This window comes from Pogona vitticeps, chromosome 1 (assembly GCF_051106095.1).
Source record: "Pogona vitticeps strain Pit_001003342236 chromosome 1, PviZW2.1, whole genome shotgun sequence".
Classification (NCBI taxonomy): Eukaryota; Metazoa; Chordata; class Lepidosauria; order Squamata; family Agamidae; genus Pogona; species Pogona vitticeps.
Genome location: NC_135783.1, coordinates 314887402 through 314907617, shown reverse-complemented (window position 1 = coordinate 314907617; position 20216 = coordinate 314887402). Strand labels below are relative to the sequence as shown.

General features: G+C 41.3%; 1 protein-coding gene across 20 annotated transcripts in view; it reads right to left on the bottom strand.

Moving 5' to 3' along the window:
- Positions 1-20216, bottom strand: part of NPAS3 (neuronal PAS domain protein 3) — a 932663-nt gene that overhangs the window by 31925 nt on the left and 880522 nt on the right. For all 20 annotated transcript variants that reach the window (XM_020788420.3, XM_072986345.2, XM_072986346.2 and 17 more), the window contains 2 exons: positions 9074-9267; positions 4157-4263 (listed from right to left, as the gene is read on the bottom strand). In XM_020788420.3, the coding sequence (XP_020644079.3) occupies positions 4157-4263; positions 9074-9267 (301 nt within the window). The remainder of the gene's footprint in view (positions 1-4156; positions 4264-9073; positions 9268-20216) is intronic.

Here is a 20216-nt window from a genome sequence, read left to right as displayed (position 1 = left end):
ACATAACATCTTTGAAGTATTTTTAAATTACCAAGCAATTGTATAATTATAAGATGTGTGGAACAGAGACTGTCACAGGTTATAGGCACAAAACTCTAGTAACATCAAGTAAGTCCATCCCCAGCCAAAAAGCAAAAAAATAGTAAAAAAAACATTTTCAATATCTTTTTGTATAATCATCATCATCATCATCATCATCATCTTAGGACTGCAAAGTTGGAAGAGACCCTATGGATCATCAAACCCAGCCCCTTCCATGGAGACACGGTGGTGAATCAAACCTAACCTCTGGTTCCACAGCCAGATACCTAAACCATTGAGCTATCCAGCAGTTTATAAATTCTAATACTGTACTCTTTTTGTGTTTCCTTTTTATAATTGGACAAAGAATCCCCTTGCAACCGTGATTCAGATAAGACTGTTTGGCCAGAAAAGAATTAAAAAGTTAGCTAAAAATCAGCTAATAGGGTCTTGATTGACAGGATAAAAAGTTCAGATTTGTTTTCCCCTTTGAAAGCTTCTGTGAGGAAATTGTTTGGTCTCAGAAATCCTGAGATAATGTTTACTGATGATACATGACAAAATATCCCCCTTTCTGGATGATTCATTTCATTTCTTTCTTTAAAGCAAAGTTTTTTTTACTCTTTAAAGAAAATCTGTCTTTTCAGTCTGTTTCTGTGACCTTTTTCTCTAAATATCTCTCCCCGCCACTTCCAAATGTATACAATTTTCCATTTTGCAAAGGTCCATCTGGCTAGCTGGTACCATGAATCCTCAATCTTATAACCGAGTGGCTGTTTTTCCCTTTTGAAATCCCTTTTTTGAGGATAAATACTTCAGCCCCGTAGCCTGAACTCTTTCTAAACTAAAAAGAAGTGGAGGAAGGCCAACATTCTCTTTCAAGATAAGCAAGATTGATCTTTACAATGTACATAATCTATTCTAAATCTGGCGATGTTTAGGGTTGCCTAGTTTTGAATGGGGGAAAACAATTTTACTTTTAAAAAATTGTAATTCGAAAACCCATTGCCTAAATGTCCACAGAACAAAATCTGGCACAGAACATGTCTGCTACATCTGTGCCAACAGGGCCGGACTGGCCATCTGGCAATTCTGGCAAATGCCAGAAGGGCCGATGGTCAAAAGGGCCGGTTCTTGCCTCAGCGCAGGGCCAGGCTGAGCCCCCCTCCCCAAAAGAGAGCGAGCCAGCGAGAGAGCGAAAGGGAGCCTTCCCTCCCTGCCCCTTGCCTTGCCTTGCCTTGCCTCCTCCTCTTCCTCCTCCTTCCTCCTCCTCCCACCCCTCCAGCTGGGGCGTCCCCCCCAACCTCCCCACCCGGCCCAAGAGCGCACCCGCGCCCGAGGGGGGGCAACGCCGAGGCCCGGCTCCTAGCGCAGCGGCGAAGGCGGGCTCCGGGCGGCAGAGGTGGCGGCCATGGGGATGCGGCCGCTCCGCCTCCCTCCCGCGCCCGCGGAGCCGCCGCCGGCGGCTGCGCGCTTTGTTCGAGGCCGCCGGCTGCTCTCGGGCCGCGGCTGGTGCTGGTGGCTGGCCGGAGGGTCTGGCCGGCGCATCCCCCGCCCTGCTCGCTCGCTCGCTTCCTCGCCCTGGCGCGCCGGGGCCGGGGAGGGCCGGAGGGCGGAGCGGGAGCGGCGGTAGGAGGAGGAGGAGGAGGCAGCCGGGCGCCCTTGGCCTCTCCAAAGGGAAGCACGCCGCTGGGGGAGCAGGCGCCTCGGCCGCCCTTCCCTGGGCGGGTGGGCGAGGAGGGAAAGCCGGGGGGGCGGAGAGGGGAGGAGGAGGAGGAAGGGGGCGAGGACGGGGAAAAGAGTGGAGGGGAGGACTGGAAGAGGTGAGGAGGGCCGATCGGAAACTGGAAGCCGAGAAAGCCTCTCCTCCCGGGCAGGGGTGGCCATGTTGCCTCCCAGGGAAGCCCCTCTGACGAGGCTGGGCTGAAGTTTCGTCGGCAAGCCCAGCCTCGACCGGAGGGATCCTGACCCGGTCCCGGGAAGATCAACTTTCTTGGCCAGTTTTTTTTTTTTAAGTGAAAATTTCCTCATCAGAGCTGGGCTACGCTGTCTTTGTTTCACCGTCCGCTGAGAATGTCACAACCCCGCTTTAGATACGAGTTGCCTTCTTATCCTGCTCCTTAGGATGCTCTGCGGCAGAAACAATACACTCCTCTTGCACAGGGAGGTTCTGTTTATTCGTTTCGTTCATATCCTCGGCTCCCTCCCAAGTTTTATCCTCCTCCCTACAGCCCTGGAGGTACAGTAGGCCAGGCTGATGGCGAGAGCACCTCGCTCAAAATCCCCCCGGTGCATTTCAGGGGTCCATAGGGCCAATCCTGGCCCAAAGCCAGGTGGGCCTGTGTCCCCACAGCCGGTGGGCCTGTGTGCTCTAAATGCCAGGGCCGATTTTTGGTCCCAGTCCGGCCCTGTGTGCCAACCTTTGTGCTGATCTAAAGCCCAGTTTAAAAGTTGTACATTTTTGTTTGGGGTACATCCATTTTTCAAATTGCCTTATAGAATACTGTAAATGTTGACAAATCCCGGTCGAACAGACTGAAATGACTCAATTTTTAAAATTGTTTTATTAAAGTTTTTTTACTTAGAAGCTAAACCTATTCAGTTTACTAGGTTAATTCAGTCTATTTGACTGGGATTGGACAAGTTTTATTATACTTAAAGAAAGTAGAAAGGTTTTTTTATGCCTTATAGAATGTTGATTTGCTCTGCCAGCCGAGATCATTGCTGCCTTTTTATGCAGTAATAATGACTTTCAAGAATGATTAGATGAATTCATGTAGAACAGGTACTAGCTACGATAATTAGCTATGAGCTATGATAGCCAAAAATTAAGCCCATTAACCAATTATAGAATTTTTAATTGATTAACTACTTTTAAGATAAAAGATTTGCATAAATGCACATACTACCAAAACACCAATATAGATGCCTTTTTGCAAGATTAAAGTGCTAATTCCAGAAGGTAATTCATCCCAGTAAATGAGCTTACCTATTCTAGTACTATGCATACATGTGCTAAACAAGACCTAGAAATATGTTCCAAGCCAAGAACTCTAGTACATTATCTCTTTCACACACTACACATCAAATCACAATGTGTGTAGCATGGATATCTATATTTATATCTAATATTATCAACGAATTAAGCATCTGAAATATAAGAATTTTTTACTTGCCTGTATTAGAAGAGAAGCTGGAAAATTGTACTAGTTTTGGATATGAACTGAACTTATTAAAATAAATTTCCTAATTCTAATTTCTGTTCTTTCTTTTTAAACCTAACATGAGTGAAATATTACATTATTAGATTTTGAGATGATAAGAATTTGAAAGGTCAGCCTTTAAAAATCACTGCATAGATCAAGCTCACTAGGCCCATAATGTCTCATTTTTTATATAGAGATGATGCGTAGGTGACTATCCCAGGCCCTGAATTATTTTGAAATATTTAAAGAAAGGTGATGTAGGATTTAACAAACAAAAACTGTCACTCATTACTAGAAGGAAGTCCATTTGCAATATTTTTCTGTTTTCTGTAATATTAACACATTGTAGCCAAAATAGCCTTTATAATGCATTGCTTTCTCTAAAGCATTTGGTTGGCAAGTGTTAGAGACAGGGGACTAAATGAGTTGGATGTTCCACTTAGCCCAAGAAGACAATTCCTGTATCTTCCTTTCTTTGTGAATTGTTTGTTAGGACAGGCCAGAGTTTCAATTAAAGGCCACCTCATCCACCCTGTCAGTAGTGGATTTCAGGCCCATTCCTTGTTAAAAGAATGAGATTGTTCATATTTACATAATCAGTGAAAACACACCATGTTTATGCTAAATGGTTAAGAGACATTTTTCGTTTCAAGAGGTGTTCTGTTCTGTAGAGTTCAACTTGGATGCAGGCTTTTTTGAAATCCCTGCTACAAAGAAATGCAGTTCTATGGTAACAACTGCAAATGCAGTGTGATCTGGATTTACCAGTTTTGAAATCCACCAACATGGCAAAAATACACATTTTACATCTGATCACTTCCAAAACAAACCAAGGATGCAAAGGTCCGTAGCAGCGGAGTGCACATGATAAATATCAAGCATAGCAGTTGTTAAGACCGCATCATTTTTTACAAGGCTAGTATACTTACAGTCCAAGTGACTGTGTCTGATCCCCTCCACATCTTCGGCATGAATGAAGTGGTAACATCTCTTCCCTACGATATCTACAGGGGTCAGATCCATGTAATCACTAATCCTATAAAAGAAAAATAGTCTATAAATTGGGAGAAAGGGGAAAATACAGGAAGAGTGAAACACCTTTTATTCTGTGCAGCCAAATAGAACCCAGTCTTGTGTATTTGTCAGCACAGCCATTCCTGTGATACCAGTTTCACATATTTTTGCAGTGTTGGCACAGAAGGCGAACACCCCAATGCCATATTTTTTATTTCCTAACACAGAAAATCCTCAGAAAAGGAAAAGCTTTAGAAAAGCTTTATACTAAAACAGTAGACAAATGATCACTGCATAACTGGCATCCAGAGATGGACACAAACTGTACTGCACCTCAGAAAAAGAAACCAAATGCACCATTGCAAGATAGGGAATACCTGGCTCAGCAATACTACAAGTGAGAAGGATCTTGAAATCATCATATATAATAAGCTGAATATGAGCCAACAGTGTGATGTAGCTGCAAAAATGTCAAATGCTATTTTAGGCTGCATTGACAGAAATACAGTTTCCAAATCCTATGAGGTGCTAGTTCCCTTCTACAGTGGGGTCTCGACTTACGAATGGCTCGACATACGAACGTTTCGACTTACGAACTACTCTCATAGGAATATATGGACTCGACTTACGAACTTAGAGTCGACTTACGAACTCTTTTTTCCCCTTTTTTTAAAAAGCAAATCATCTTAGGTTAAAAGGAAAAAAAGAAAAAATATCCCCCTCTAGTGGCAGAAGGTGGAATAGCAGCTTCCCATCAGTTTCTATGGACGAAAAGAGCAGATACGGATTAAATGGTTTTCAATGCATTCCTATGGGAAATGCAGATTCGACTTAAGAACTTTTCGACCTGAGAACTGCCTTCCAATACGGATTAAGTTCGTAAGTCGAGACCCCACTGTATTCAACACTGTTTAGGCCTCATGTTGAGCACTCTGTCCAGTTCTGGACACTGCACTTCAAGAAGAATGCTGACAAATTGGAACAAGTTCAGAGGAGGCAACAAGAATGATCAGGGGGCTGGAAACCAAGCCCTATGAGGAAAGACTGAAAGAACTGGGCATGTTTAGCCTTGAGAAAAGAAGACAAAAGGGGTTATATGATAACACTTTTCAAATACTTGAAAGGCTGTCATACAGAGGAGGGATGGGACGGCCTAATAGGCCCCTTCCAACTTCACTATTCTATGATTCTATGTGGTTCGGTGGTTCGGTGCAGTTTGGCAGTTCGATTGCCCAGTCAGAGGCAGTGCCCAGAGGAGGCAGGGCTGGCAAGCTGCACTGCTGCCTCTGAGTAGGTACCCACTGGAGGAGGTGGGGGAAGCTGAGGTGCCTGCAGAGCAACTATGCAGCTGAAGCCCCAAACTGCTGTCCATGTACATCTCTACTGGCATCTTATGAAGCAGGTTTCAGTCCCCTTAGGACTATGCCCAATAAAACATGTTAGTCTGTTGTTGTTGTTGTTGCAGCAAACACTAACATAGTTAACTCCCTCCCATGGAAATTTCAGATCTATTTCTTCCCACCTATTCCCACAAATATTTGTAGAAATCAAGCTCAGATTTCAGTGGCTTCTTCTTAATGGTGTTTTTAAAAAGAGTGGTAGGCAAACTGTGTCTACCCAAAATTCAAGAATTATAGGAGCTGTAGCCCTAAATATATCAAGAACGCCAGCTTGCTGATCCCCGCTTAAAAGGTAAGCTGCTAATTTAAGATTATTACTCAAAAAGAGAGAGAGAGAGAGAGAGAGCAAAGACAGTCTTTAGTAAGTTCACTCCTAACAACTACGAAGAAAATATATTTCCTCAAAATACAAAGCTCTTCATTAAAAGAGCAAGGTAACTCAAGGATACATAATGAAATAAGAACATGCTATGCTTATGCTAAATGATTAGAGACACCTTTCATTTCAACAGATTGGTCTTCTATGGGGCATACTCATAAAAAAACCACCTCTCTTCTACTATTTCCTGGCAAAGTCCAAACTGACATTTCAAGCAATATAATTTAAATGCTGAGACATACAGATGCCTGGGGGTGTTATCTTTTTTAGTCCTATTCAGCTGGGAGCTCTGCTTTTCACTCCTGCTTCTTTCAACTGGGACTTTGTGGTTTATTCTGCACAGAAACGTTAAAAATCCTTTCAGTAGCTGTTCCTGCTCTATGCTCTGCTCAACCTCTATATGTATGTGGGTTTCTGTTATTGATTGTCCAGATGTCAGTATCCTCGGGCATCATTGTATAAATAAATAAATAAATAAGCAAGTAAGCAAACAAACAAACAAGCAAGCTAGCTTGCAAGTAAGTTTTAAAAAAAGGTAAAGGTTCCCCTTGACATTTAGTCCGGTCGTGTCTGACTCTAGGGGCCAGTGCTCATCCCCGTTTCCAAGCCATAGAGCCAGCGTTTGTCCATAGACAGTTTCCGTGGTCACGTGGCCAGCGCAATTAGACACTGGATGCTGTTACCTTCCCATTTATCTACTCGCATTTCCATGCTTTCAAACTGCTAGGTTGTCAGGAGCTGGGACAAGTGACGGGAGCTCACTCCATCACATGGATTTGATCTTACAACTGCTGGTCTTCTGACCTTGCAGTAAAAAAAAATAAGGCCAGATAAAATCCCCCATACTGAAAAAGCATATTGAGTGAACCACCCTAGTCTCCAAAACACATGTTTCCTTCCTGTTAAAAGACATTATTTGTTTTTGTGTTTCAAAACAGAAGAATTCTCACAGAAAAAGTAACTCGGGTAAGTTAATAGTAACCTTAAACCACTAGGAATTTCAAGGGACTGCTTTACAGGGTTGCTGCCAAATGGTGGATGGTTAATACCAGGGAAGAGATAGAGCTATCTATCAGAGTACAATCAAGGTTCACACATTTAGAGTGCAGAGATTACCGGCACAGAGCTGCTCCTTGCAGTCACTCGGACAGACAGTAAGAACTAGGTGTGATAAAAATATTACAGAAAATTTGGGAACTACCTGTCAACTTCTCAGTATATGACAAAAACCATTTATTGAAGTGATCGTTTTCATTATGACTCTTTGCTCACAGCATCTGGAAGCAAGGGAACTGTTACTTCTAGCTTTTTTCTCCAGAGTGGATAAGGAGCACTTGCTGGAGAAAGAAATTCTCAGTGTTTGGGTCAAGATGAAACTGTAAATTGTAATGTGGGGTAAAATATATTATATATATCAGTATGTTGAGGTGGATGATGAGAAGTTAATAAACAATTTTCTGTCTGCATAAAGATGTTCATGCGGGAGTGCAATTTTGCTCCTTTGGAATTCATGGGTAGGACTTGCATTACGGGCAAGATCCACAACACAATCAGGGGAACATAGAATCATAACACTATAGAGCTGGAACTGAGTCCAAAGATCACAGAGTCCAACTCCTAATGCAGCCTGAATCATTCCATTAACCTTGACCTGCTGCCCAAACAGACTAGCTAAAATCATGTTTCCACTTTTTTTGCCTTTAAACTAGTGCTATGATAAGTCATTTCTACTACAGTGGTGCCTCGCATAGCGATTGCTCCGTATAGCGATGAAATCGCTTTGCAATGGACTTTTTGCCATTGCAAGAGCGATCGCTTTGCCATTGTCCCTATGGGGAAAATTCGCTTTGCGATGATTGCGGGGAAGCGATCATCGCAAAGCCCCCATTTTCGCACAGCTGATCGGCAGTTTAAAAATGTCCGCCGTAAAAACAAAATGTCCGCCTGCTGTTTTGCCTCGCTTTAAAGGCACCGAAAATGGCCGCCCCATGGAGGATCTTTGCTTTAAGGTTAGTTTTTAGCTCATAGGAACGCATTGAAAGGGTTTCAATGCGTTTCTATGGGCTTTTTAAAATCGCTTGGCGATGAAATCGCTTAGCAGCGATTTTTGCTGCACGGATTAACATCGCTAAACAAGGCACCACTGTACACTCACCATCAGCCTCCCCTGACACTTTTGTAGCAACATCCTCATTGTTCATGTGCTGTATTGCTACTCTACACATTATGATCAAACACAGACATCCCTGCTACCCTACCAGACCAACATCTTGAAAGTCCATTAGGCAACAGAAGATACGGAAGTTCTGATTAGATCAGAGTTGACACCGCATATGTTTAATGTCTCTGCATTTCAAATAAAGCCCAACTGCAAGAAGAGCTGCTTGACTGTTGTTTTGTAACTGTTTAAAGACATCTGTATTGGTTCATATTGCAGCAGTGTGTTACTACTGACCCAAACTGTTGTGAATCAACGATTGTTGTAAACAATGCAAACTCTGGAACGGGTGGTATACCTCAATGGGTTTGAAAACAAGAAGATGACCTAATGCTAGATAAGCCTTGAGAGAAAATTAAGAGACTTGAATATCTTGCAGAAACTTAGAAAAAGATGGCTCATTGTTTCAGGAAAGCCCTTGGGAAACATGTATGTGTCTGTTTGTGTGAGGAGATAATACAGATGGTTTGAGAAGAAAATAGATTCAATTAGGATTTTTCTCATACAATCACTCATATATTCCTAAGGGCATATGTATCCCATTGTAGGCATTGTTGATCCTGGGGTTACAACAGTAGTTTTACAGTCAGAAAAGCAATATTTAAATTCCAGTATAGTGGTGCCTCGCAAGATGAATTTAATTCGTTCCGTGGTCAATGCCGTCTTGCGAAAAATTTGTCTTGCGAAATGCATTTTCCCATAGGAATGCAATGAAATGTAATTACTTCCTTTAGAAATGCTAAGATCTCACTCCACAATTCATGCTGCAGCAGAAGAACAAGACATTCAGATGTACAACACTTGGGAAAATAAACAAGAAACAAAAATGCCATACCTATTTTCACAGTAAATGATATTGAGGTCCATGTTTACTCGAGTAACAAACATGTGGCAATCAATTCTGACTTCATTGATCGTAGGAGGGGGCAAAGCATGAGCAACGACTACAAGCCCCATGATTTGGCTAGGGACTGTCCGCCCATGGGAAAGCGACACTCTTAGGCGTAATCTTCCTGTTACATGAATCACCTGTAAAACAAGAGACAGTAAAAGGAGATCTCACTAAATGTACAATACTGTGAAAACAATCCTTTTAGAGAACAGCATTATTAGTGTAAAGAGCACTTAAATCTGCCAGAATTGTGTTTAGCTGCCAGCAGTATTAGTCTTAAGCTTATTAATATTGGCTGTCAACACGTCCTGAATGTTCTGATGCTGAGAACAAATGGAAGAAGAAAAACATAGTATCCAAATGCTTCACATTTATCAATTCCAAAATGAAGACAGAGTACCTCAGATTGATCATATTTATTGTTATTATTGGCCAGACTCCTCTTGGTGTTTGCATTCATTTTCCGTAACTTGCCACGGCTAATTGTGGCTAACTGATAAGGAACCAGGTCACATCTGGACCACACGTCTGGTTATGTGCCTGACTATGCAACAGAATGTGTCCTAGCACCTTGTCAATTAGCTGCAGTCAACCACAGTAAGTTACACAAACATTATATGAATACTAGCAAGATTCTGGCCATCATTATTTGAATAATGAATAGGAACATGAAGGGTTGTAAGAACGAGATCTACAATTGAAACAAGGATGGAAGAAATTGAACACCAATTTTAAAGCATTGGGGAATTGAATTATGAAACATGTACAGCAGTAGTTCTGAAACATTTCCTTGCCTATATTTAACTAAACTGTCAGTATTTTATATCACAGAGACTCTATTTGCATTTTTAATGCAGGGTATATGAGTCAGCAACAGATCAGTATGTCAAACAGCCATGCCCTGCTGGGGTAGTAAACAGATATCTTGGTACATGCAGAATTTTGTGAAGTTATAAATGTCAGATAAAATTACTGGCACAATTATCTGTCAGACAGCCACTGGACTGGAAACACATACAGTGGGGTCTTGACTTAAGAACGGCTTGAGTTAAGAACATTTTGACTTAAGAACCGCTCTCATAGCAAAATATTGACTTGACTTAAGTACTTAGATTTGAGTTAAGAACTGAAAAAAACCCACGTGGGAGGCAGGGAAAGTGCAAAATTTGAACTTTCAGTTAACTGTTGGCCAGTGAAAAGGGTGCCTGCCTGCTTCCTGGGAGACAGTCTTCAGACTGCCTGGTACTGTAGTGCCTGTACTGTATTTTCCCTGCCTTCCCTGAACCTTTCTTGAGCTAAGAAAAAAAGAAACAAAATATCCCCCTCTAGTGGTCGAAGGCGGAATAGCAGCTTCCCATTAGTTTCAATGGACGGAAAAGAGCAGATACGGATTAAATGGTTTTCAATGCATTCCTATGGGAAATGCAGATTTGACTTGAGAACTTTTTGACTTGAGAACCGCCTTCCAATACGGATTAAGTTCTCAAGTCAAGACCCCACTGTACACCCAACATATCTGCCTTTGGTGGAGGGGCCTTTTAGGAAACAATAGAGTGCATATCCTCCTGCTTGTACAGAAGAATATGAATGACAGAATCTGAGTGTACGTATAATAAGTCACCTTGGAAGAGAGAGCATACAGTGACAGAGACCATGGCGGGGACTCTTTCAAAAAGTGCCAACAGCTTCCGTACATACTACCTGCTGGTCTGAGTAAAATTTTTGTGAATCAAACCAAGGAGGAGGGACGGAGGCAGAAAAACATGGCAGCCATGGAGAATGATGAAGTAGCATTCTTCTAGATGTACTATCATGCCTTGTAGCTCCACCTGACAGCAGAAATATTTGCTTGACAGCTGAACCCCTATTGACAACAATCATTAATAAATTTGTAATAATTGTGTGTTCTCAAGCTGATTCTGACTTTCGGCAACCTTCTCGGGGATTTTCTAGGTATACAGTAATCAGAACTGATTTACCAGTCTTTTCTTCAGGCTTGCTCTGGGACTGTGCAGCTTGCTTTAGGCTACAGATGTGGGCTCTTCTCCCAGGAGGCACAATGGGGAATGAAACTCCTGACCTCTGGCTCCGCTCACTGAGCTATCCAGCCATCTTGCTATAGTGAAAATGTGGGATGAATAAACTCCTCCAAATTAAGGATCTTATCCTTTAAGAAGAGTACAATATGTTCCAGAAGAGAATAATTGCCATAAGAACTATTTGTGAGCCCTGTGGCACAGTGGGTGAACTGCAGTCAAGCCTCTGTTAGAGATCTGAGTTCAATCGTGAGGAGCTCAGGTGGCTGGCTCAGGGCTGACTCAGTCTTCCATCCTTCCAAGGTCAGCAAAATGAGTACCGAGCTCATGGGGGGAGGGGAGTGCTGTTTGCATAATTATGTTGTAAATCACTCAGAGAGTGCTTTAGCACTATGGGTCAATATATGTTGAAACAACAACATCTATTTACTGAATATACCTTGGTATTTTTCCCCCCAAGTTTGTTTCAGTCACATTTTTCAATCGGCATTCCTTTTTATTTATCATTTATAGGTCTATCCAGTTTATTATTTATTTACTTCTTATGTTTGTGATAGGTAGATGCTGTTTTTCCTCAGAGAGCTCAAGGCAGCACCAACTTTTATTTTCACAACGATTCTGTAAGGTAGGTCAGGATCAGAGAAAGTAACTAGACGAAGGTCAACCTAAACTGCTATGAAGCCTCATTTAGGTGTTTCCTGACTTTTTCTCAAGGCAAGCAAGAAAGTTACTTAAAAATAAAATGGCGTAGAGCTTTTATGGAAGGACATATTATTGTGTTTAAATCTTTCAGCTTTAATGAGTTATCTTTGAATTGAGTGGGAGATATTGGTCTGTATGTATATTTGCTTGCTTGTTCAATGGCCAGCACTTACTCTTTGTGGTTCATCCAATAAAGGACCCTTTTGATGACATGATAACACCGAAAGGTACCAGTGACAAGTACAAATACAAAAGGGATTTTCCAGGAGATGGGCTATTCGTCCACCACTGCAGAGCAAGAGCCAAGTGAGCCACAAACAATCTGTGTAGGTTATTAATGTTGATGAGGAACTGGAAAGCTCATTTTTCTATTAGCATGTTCTTACATGATTGGCTACACAGTATCAGAAACAAATCAAGACAACCAGTCCGAAACTACTATTTTTCAATGAAGTTGTTAAAAATGACACATACATTCACCATTAAAAAAAACAAACTTGTGGCCTGTATACATTTTGTCCATTTAATGTGTGTTTTTAGGCCCCTCTCCAAAATATGAACAAAGGTAATTTATTGCCTACATCATTTATAATGTACCTTCAGATGACAACATTCTTTATGAATATTCTAAGATATTTCTAGAGGCAAGAATGTGAGAACACCATTTTAAAAAACCATTTTAGTGAAACCTCATTAACTAATGAAGAAATAGCTAAAAGAAATAGGATTTAACTTCACAGGAGGGACATTAATAGTATACTTTGCTCCTTCCAGCTAGGCTTACTCATATGCTTATTTATCATTATCAGTCTTATTTTATCATGCTCCAGCTTTCTGAAAAAAATTACAAATCTGTAAATGCTTGGATATATACTGTTTTTTAATAGCTAACCAGAAATAACATGATAAATAATCCTGAAATAAACATAGGATGCAAAGCATTGTTTTATGACGAGTTCCTGTGTGTTTGAAGTTGGCATTAACACCAAAGGGCAAACTTTTAAGATATGTCATATGTAAAGCTGAGTTATCTCCTGCACATAAGCTCTAAATCATGCATATAACTTATTACTTTGTAACAAACATACTCAGTTTCTAACAAGTGACTATTTATTTAGCATGGAATCTCCTCTTCTTGCTAGAGTGGTACATAATCCAGCATGCCTGACCTTAGTGGAACTAAATTACATCAATAAGCCCTTCATTCCTATTAATTTTTATTGGATTCACTGTAGCTAATGGCCAAACTGGATTGGATATCCCATTGACTTCTTCTTTGATTAAAAACAGCCACATATTGTTCTTATCTTGACACAATCATAGAAGAATAGAGTTGTAAGGTGCCTATAAGGCCACAAAGTACAATTTCCTGCTCAGTGCAGGAATCTAAATCAAAGCATATGTGACAGATGCTGTCTAATTTTCTATTCAATGCCTCCAGTGCTGGAATGCTCACCACCTCCCAAGGTAATTTGTTCCATTGTTGTACTGCTTTGGCAGTTAGGAAGTTATTTCTAATATTGAACCAAAATCTGACTTCCTGTAACTTGAGCTTATTACTATATGTTCTGTCTCCTATAGTGATACCCGGTCCTTGTGGCTGGGTACAGCCACCATCTTTGCAAGGACCGGGGGTCACTACACACAAAAGACCAGCTAATGACACCCATCAATCACGTGACAGATAATCGCTCCTCTTTATCACATTAATACACCCACAACAACACACTAATTATCCATCTCCAGAACAGGACAAAAGCCTATCTCACAGCCATAAATACTCCACTCCCAAGCCAACTACACCAGAGCACAGAGTGCTGTCCTCTGAAGATGCTGCCCACAGAGACTGGCACAACGTTAGGAAGAACAACCTTCAGGACACGGCCAAAGGGCCCGAAAAACCCACAACAACGATTAGATCCCGGCCGTGAAAGCCTTCGAGAATACAGTGGTGCCTTGCTTAACGAGCGCACCGTAGAACGACAAATCCGCATAGCGAGGAGGTTTCAGCGATCGCAAATGTGATCGCATACCGATGGCCCCTGTGGCCGAAAATCGGTTTGCCATGATCGGTAAGCGTTTTGCTTACCGATCTTCGCAAAGCGATGCCGCGGATCAGCTGTTCGGTGGCTCTAAAATGGCCGCCGGAAGCCCCAAAATGGCTGCGTGCAGAGTTTTCGCGCCCTCCCCTCGCTTACCGAGGGCACGAAAATGGCTGCCGGCTATGGACAAACTTCGCTGAACGGTGAGTTTTGGAGCCTATTGGAATGCATTAAACTAAGTTTAATGCGTTCCAATGGCTTTCCCCGTTCCGTACAGCGATGTTTTCACATAGCGAGGGTTAATCCGGAACGGATTAACCTCGCTATGCGAGGCACCACTGTACATTATTCCTTGACTATTTGTTGATCAATCTTAAGCTGCAGTCATGTTCCCTCCACTTCTACTTCACATTTTCTGAAAGCTTTTTGGAAAAGCTAAAGTAGGAATTGAGCACATCTGCTTTTTCTTTGTCATCTGTTATAATTTTTCCATCCCTACTGAGTAGCTGAGCCACTATTTCTTTTCTCTATCTTTTGCTACACATGCACCTGAAAAATGCTTTTTTGTTTATTTTAGTGCCTTCTGCTAACCTCAACTCTCTCAGCTGTGCTCTCCTATAGAGATGGAGACAAATATAAAAACGGATCACATTTTTTTTGACAAAAACAGCCGATTCCTAAAATATTTGTAGCTCAGTGGTAGAACATATACTTCACATGGAGAAGGCCAGAGTCCTTGTCCTTGTGGCAGTTAAACAGAGGTCATGGGAAAGATGTTTTTCTGGGATCCTAGAAAGCTGCTGCCAGACAGAGCAGAAAACCGCTGAAATCTTGTTTGTAGCAGAAGCCTAACTGCTCAAGAATTTCAGCAGCAGCAGTTTGTTTTGCAGGGAGGAAAGGACAGAAAGTTACACTTGAGCTTACCCTACAAACAGGATTTCAGCCCTTATGGGCTAGAAGGACAAACAATCCTGAGGCAAGGCAGCTTCCTTTAGGCTACTATTAATAGGTGCTTTGTTTGCATTGTGCCACCCTTGGTGCTTTGCTGCATTGAAAGATTGAAAAAGACATACCCTGGATGTTGTAAATTTATTGATCATGGTGCCATCCAGCTAAATCAAAACTGTATGAAGATGCATATGCATGTTAACTACACAAAATTTCATTAGAGAACATCTGTGTAATGACATGCAGAAGTGAAATGTGTATCATTACACATTTGTGTACTGAAATACTTCATTCCCTAGTTAGAAAAAAAATCAATTAACACCACCTGATACAACATATTTGGAAAAAAAAACACCATAGTTTCTGATGCTTATTGTTTCTCTCTCTCTTGTTTCCTCTCTCTGATGAAAAACGAATGTGCAAGATGTTGAATGTGCAAGTAAACACAGTTTATGTTGAGTGTGGGAATGCTAGCAGGCTGCATTTCTTGGACAAATATGTATCTTTTCTCTGCCATATGTTCTGTATCTGTCATCTGTTAGTGACAAGCATCTAATACACTCCAACATTTCACACAGCAAAATAGAGACACCAGTGAATCTGGAATGCTCCCGTCTGCACAACAAAGATCCCTGCCCAAATTCACCCATCCTTAACCATCACACAATGGCACTCCTGTCTGTTTGTTGTTCACAGATTTGGCAACAGTTTATCCTAGACTGGCTTCCCAAACAGGGATAGATGATTATTGTGGGGTGGGGGGAAAGGGATCGAATGGGAATATTCACATATTTACATCCCAACGCCCCTATGCATCTTTCAGAGTAGAGAATGGGAAGATTTGGCCCTGTAGATGTTTTGGCCTCACTCCCATCAGCCTCACATAATACGGCCAATATAAAAAGTTTGTGGAGTTGTAGTCCAAAACCTCTGTAAGCCAAAAGTTCTCCATTTATGTCTTGCAGGAGGGCTGGCCAACTATTGAGGGGGGCTACACCCCACCTATTTCCTATCACCCATTAACTTTCTGAAGGCTACAACCACACCTCCCTCTAAAACTGGCAGTGACTGGAATATTTCTAAAGAAAGAAGATGCTATTTCAGTCCTTTAAAAGGTGGCCCTACCCCACCCCCAGAGGAGATGGAACAGTAATGTTAAAATGGATAAGGCCATCTTCTGGAGGATTCTGGGAGCACGATTGGTCATTTTTAGGCATATTTTTTCCAGTGATTTTGTAACTTGCTTCAGCTACTTGTTATTAATTATTGGTATGCCAGAGAATATCTCAGTTTCATGTTACATCATGAGCCCAACTGAGCAACCGAGAGGTGCCCTAGCACTTTGTCAATTAGTCGCAGTTAGCTGTGGCAAACTACACAACCCTTGTGTAAATATAAATACGATTCCAGCTTTTATCTCCACAGAAGCCCTCTGAGATGCTGTTGACTTGCTCGAAGCTCAGAAAAGTTACTGAGATCTCACCAATCCAAACATTGTACTGTATTGAATAGAGCATGTAGGCTGTCCAGTTATAGAGTGGTATTGGAGCAACATTACTTACGGTATATGCCTAGAAGAATATTTTACATTGGTACTGGGCCATAATACTGAGAAGGCAGATGCCTTTAATGTTATCTTGTAGGTTCGAGACTTAATTATCCTTTTACAAGTCCTAGTTCCCAGGCTACTTTTAAAGAATTGAATCTACCAGCTGTACAATTCATCTATTTTGAAATGTGTCTTTCCTTTCTTGTTTCCTACGTATCAGATTTACAGCAAACAAAACAAAGCAAAATAATCTCACTTTCTGCAAATATACAATGATACAGAATTTGTGTTACAGAAATTGAGCCCACATAGCAAAACTTGGATTTATAACAACCTAATAGGATAGGTATTGCCATGGACTCATAACTCACACCATTTTGTTTGTTATATCACTCACTACATTTGAGACCTAAGTAATAATTCTTCGGCACCATCACTGACACAAATCATATCAGTTCTGTTAAAAATCTCCTTTCAGTGTTTGTTGGTAATCTTACCTGTCAGGGTTTTTTTTATTTTAAAATGCCACAGAACAGTGTTTCCATTTGCAAACATGCGATGAATGAGGTTTCTCCCCCCTGCCCAGATTCTGATATAATGCATAAATAACTGGGATCAAGAAACTGCACTGAGTGGAGTGTAAAGATTCTTGTGAAATTGTGTAACATAACCTTAAAAACCCAACAATGCATTAGATGAAACTGGACTGAACTGAATTTAGAAGAGACAGATTTAAGCTTGAAGAAGAAGCTCTTTGATATCTTAGAATTGCGGAGACATAATATGTCTAATACTTGGTTTTTAAGGTACGGTATCTTCATGGGCCCCAACTAAAACTTATGCCTGTTAAAATATTAAGACCCCGATATTTTCTTGCATTTTTGGCATGGCTTGATAATTCATAACACTGAATCTGCTGGCACACATTGTCAAAATGCTAATTTAACTGAGTATTGATGAAGCTGTGCAGGACAACTTTTTCTGAAGCTGCAGCAAGACTAACTGATTGATTGATTGATTGATCGATCAATTTTTATACTGCTCTGTTGGGTTCAGGCAATGAGCAGGCTGATGGGCTTTGTGGTGATCACCAGATAATGGATAGCAAAGAGTATCTTAGCAATAGATTAAAGAAGTCAGCCAAACACGCAGATAGATGTCTGCCAGCAGCACTCCTGGTGGGCGACTCAGCAAGGAAGCAGAATGAGAAGTCGTCTGGCTTCTTCTGACTCTCTCTCTCTGTCCGTCTCAGTCTGCCCTGCCTCCAGGAGACTGTCCTTTTATTAACATTACAAGGTCACAGGTAGTGACAGCATTACAGATAGGGTTCAGATAGGACAATGGTTACATCATGTTATTAGGGTTGGTCTGGAGAAAGGCAATTAATCAAGCCCTCTGATTGGCCTAAGGAAAGGCCTCTATAGCAAGCTCTCTATGATAATGAGAAAGAGGAGGAATGGTGGCAGCTCCTCCCCTCAGATGCAGCCACCGGATGCTAGGAGAGTTTTCCCTCACTAGAACACCCATGTAGCTTAGCAACCTTGGGAATGGTACACCCACACTGCTCCATTAGTGCAAGGCAGTTCACAAGCAATAAAATCAAACAGAAATGGCAGTAAACGAATGACAACAACAATAAATTAAAAATCAAATCATCTCAGCTAAAACTTCACTAAACTAGGACATCACAAACATTACTCATAATAATAATAATAAGGCAGGCAAGGCAAAGATGACCTTGGGAAAAGACACTCTGACAAGTAATGGGATCCCAAACCATGGAGGACTTTATAGATAAGCACCAAAACTTTGAACCTGACTTAGGACATCACAGGTAGCCAATACAGGTGAGCCAAGACTGGGGAGATGTGGTCAAATATGTTCACACCTATCACCAGCCTAGCTGCTGCACTCTGAGCCTGCTGAGTACAATCCAACAGGAAGTTATAATGTTTAGTGGTAGAGGACATGGTGTACATGCCAAATGTCACAGGATCAAACGCTAGCTTATCCACTTTAAGATAATTGTAGTAAGAGAATGGTGCAAAGAGAATAGTGGCAAGATCATTTCCAATGATCTGGGCAAACAGCTGTCAGCATTAGAGAATGGAATTATTATTATTATTATTATTATTATTATTATTATTATTATTATTATTATTATTATTATTATTATTATTATTATTATTATTATTGTCTGGGCTTCAACATACAGAATTTCCAGCCAGAAGAGGTACTGGCTATGCTGTGTGAGGAATTTTGGGAACTGTGCCCCCCCCAAGTAACATTTCCAGAACCTGATTAGAATAGGTAATAGAAATGTAGAGCTGGAAGGGACCTTACGGACCATCGGGTCTAGCTCCTGTCACGGAGGCACAGCGGGGAATTGAACTCTCAACCTCTGGCCCTACAACCAGATACTTAAGCCACTGAGCTACCAAGCAGTTAATGGCTAAATAAACCCATGATCTTCCATTGTTCTGCAATTAAAATTATGGGAAAAGCTCCCATTTATTAGAAGGAACAATGCCTCTTTCAGTTCTCTCCTTTTAAACCCCTAATGGACAAGTGTGGTCCTCCAGCTGTGTCCTTCATCTTTGCATATGCTGGCAAATGTGATGGAAATCACAGTCCAACAGCACCTAAAGGGTCACAGTTGCCCAACTCCTACTATAAATTGTGCCATGTAATTATCAAGAGTCTGCGGACACAACTGAAAACCCAAGATAACTTTTCACATCCTCTGTGAGATAAATTTCACCTACAAGCTCTCTGGCATTCAAACAAGTTATAGTTTATTTTCCAGGGGGAATATTTGAAATCCCATTTTAAAAAAAATGCCTCGAGGTTATTTTCCCTAATACCATTTCAAGAAACTTGAAAGCCTTTGGCTCTTGAAGTTTGTAGGTTTCTAATGAAGCAATCATCAGCTCTGACATTCATAGGCTTATTGCGGCAGCTTCTGCTGCCAAGTTTCTGACAGGTCTTTTAAAGTAAAATTAAACTTTCTAGAAGGGTTCTTTTATTTTTATCCACTTCAGGGCATACTTTTGTTGAACTAGCATAATCGTCTCTGGGGCAGAGTGACGTTTGCACACACATGGGCAGATGTGTGCAGGTGAGAGAAGTAATAATAATGATCCAGACTGCCAAAGATGGGTGAAAAGTAAAGTAAACCAGTATCTGAATTTCTGTGTTTGTTTGCCTGTTTATTTGTTTGCCACCTTTCTCCCCATGAGGGACCCAAGTGGCTCACAACAACTAAACCTATACAATAATCACAACTTTTTAATGCCATAAACACTATACATAAACAATTGAACACGACACTTATCAATATTAAAGCCACAGTTCCAAAAAAGTAATTAAAAACATTTAAAATATTTAAATTCAATACATAGAGTATCTCTGAGTGCCCCCAATTATTGCTCAAACGCTTGCCTATTGCTCAAAAGCTAACCATAGACTCCCTGGAAAAGCCCCCGATGTTAGCAAAGTGTGAAGCCAAGAGGAGAAGGGAATGACAGAGGACGAGATGGTTGGACAGTGTCACCAAAGCTACCAACATGTATTTGACCAAACTGGAAGGCAGTGGAAGACAGGAGGGCCTGGCGTGCTCTGGTCCATGGGGGTCATGAATGACACAATGACTAAGCAGCAACAACCATTAGAAAGTATTTATCAGAACCCATCATCTGCAGCTGCAATCACAGTCCCTGTGAACTTGAGAATAAGAGAGGATAGAGAAGCACTTTGCATGGCATTGGTGGAAGAGGCAAAGGAAAACAAACTTGTATTATTGGCTTGAG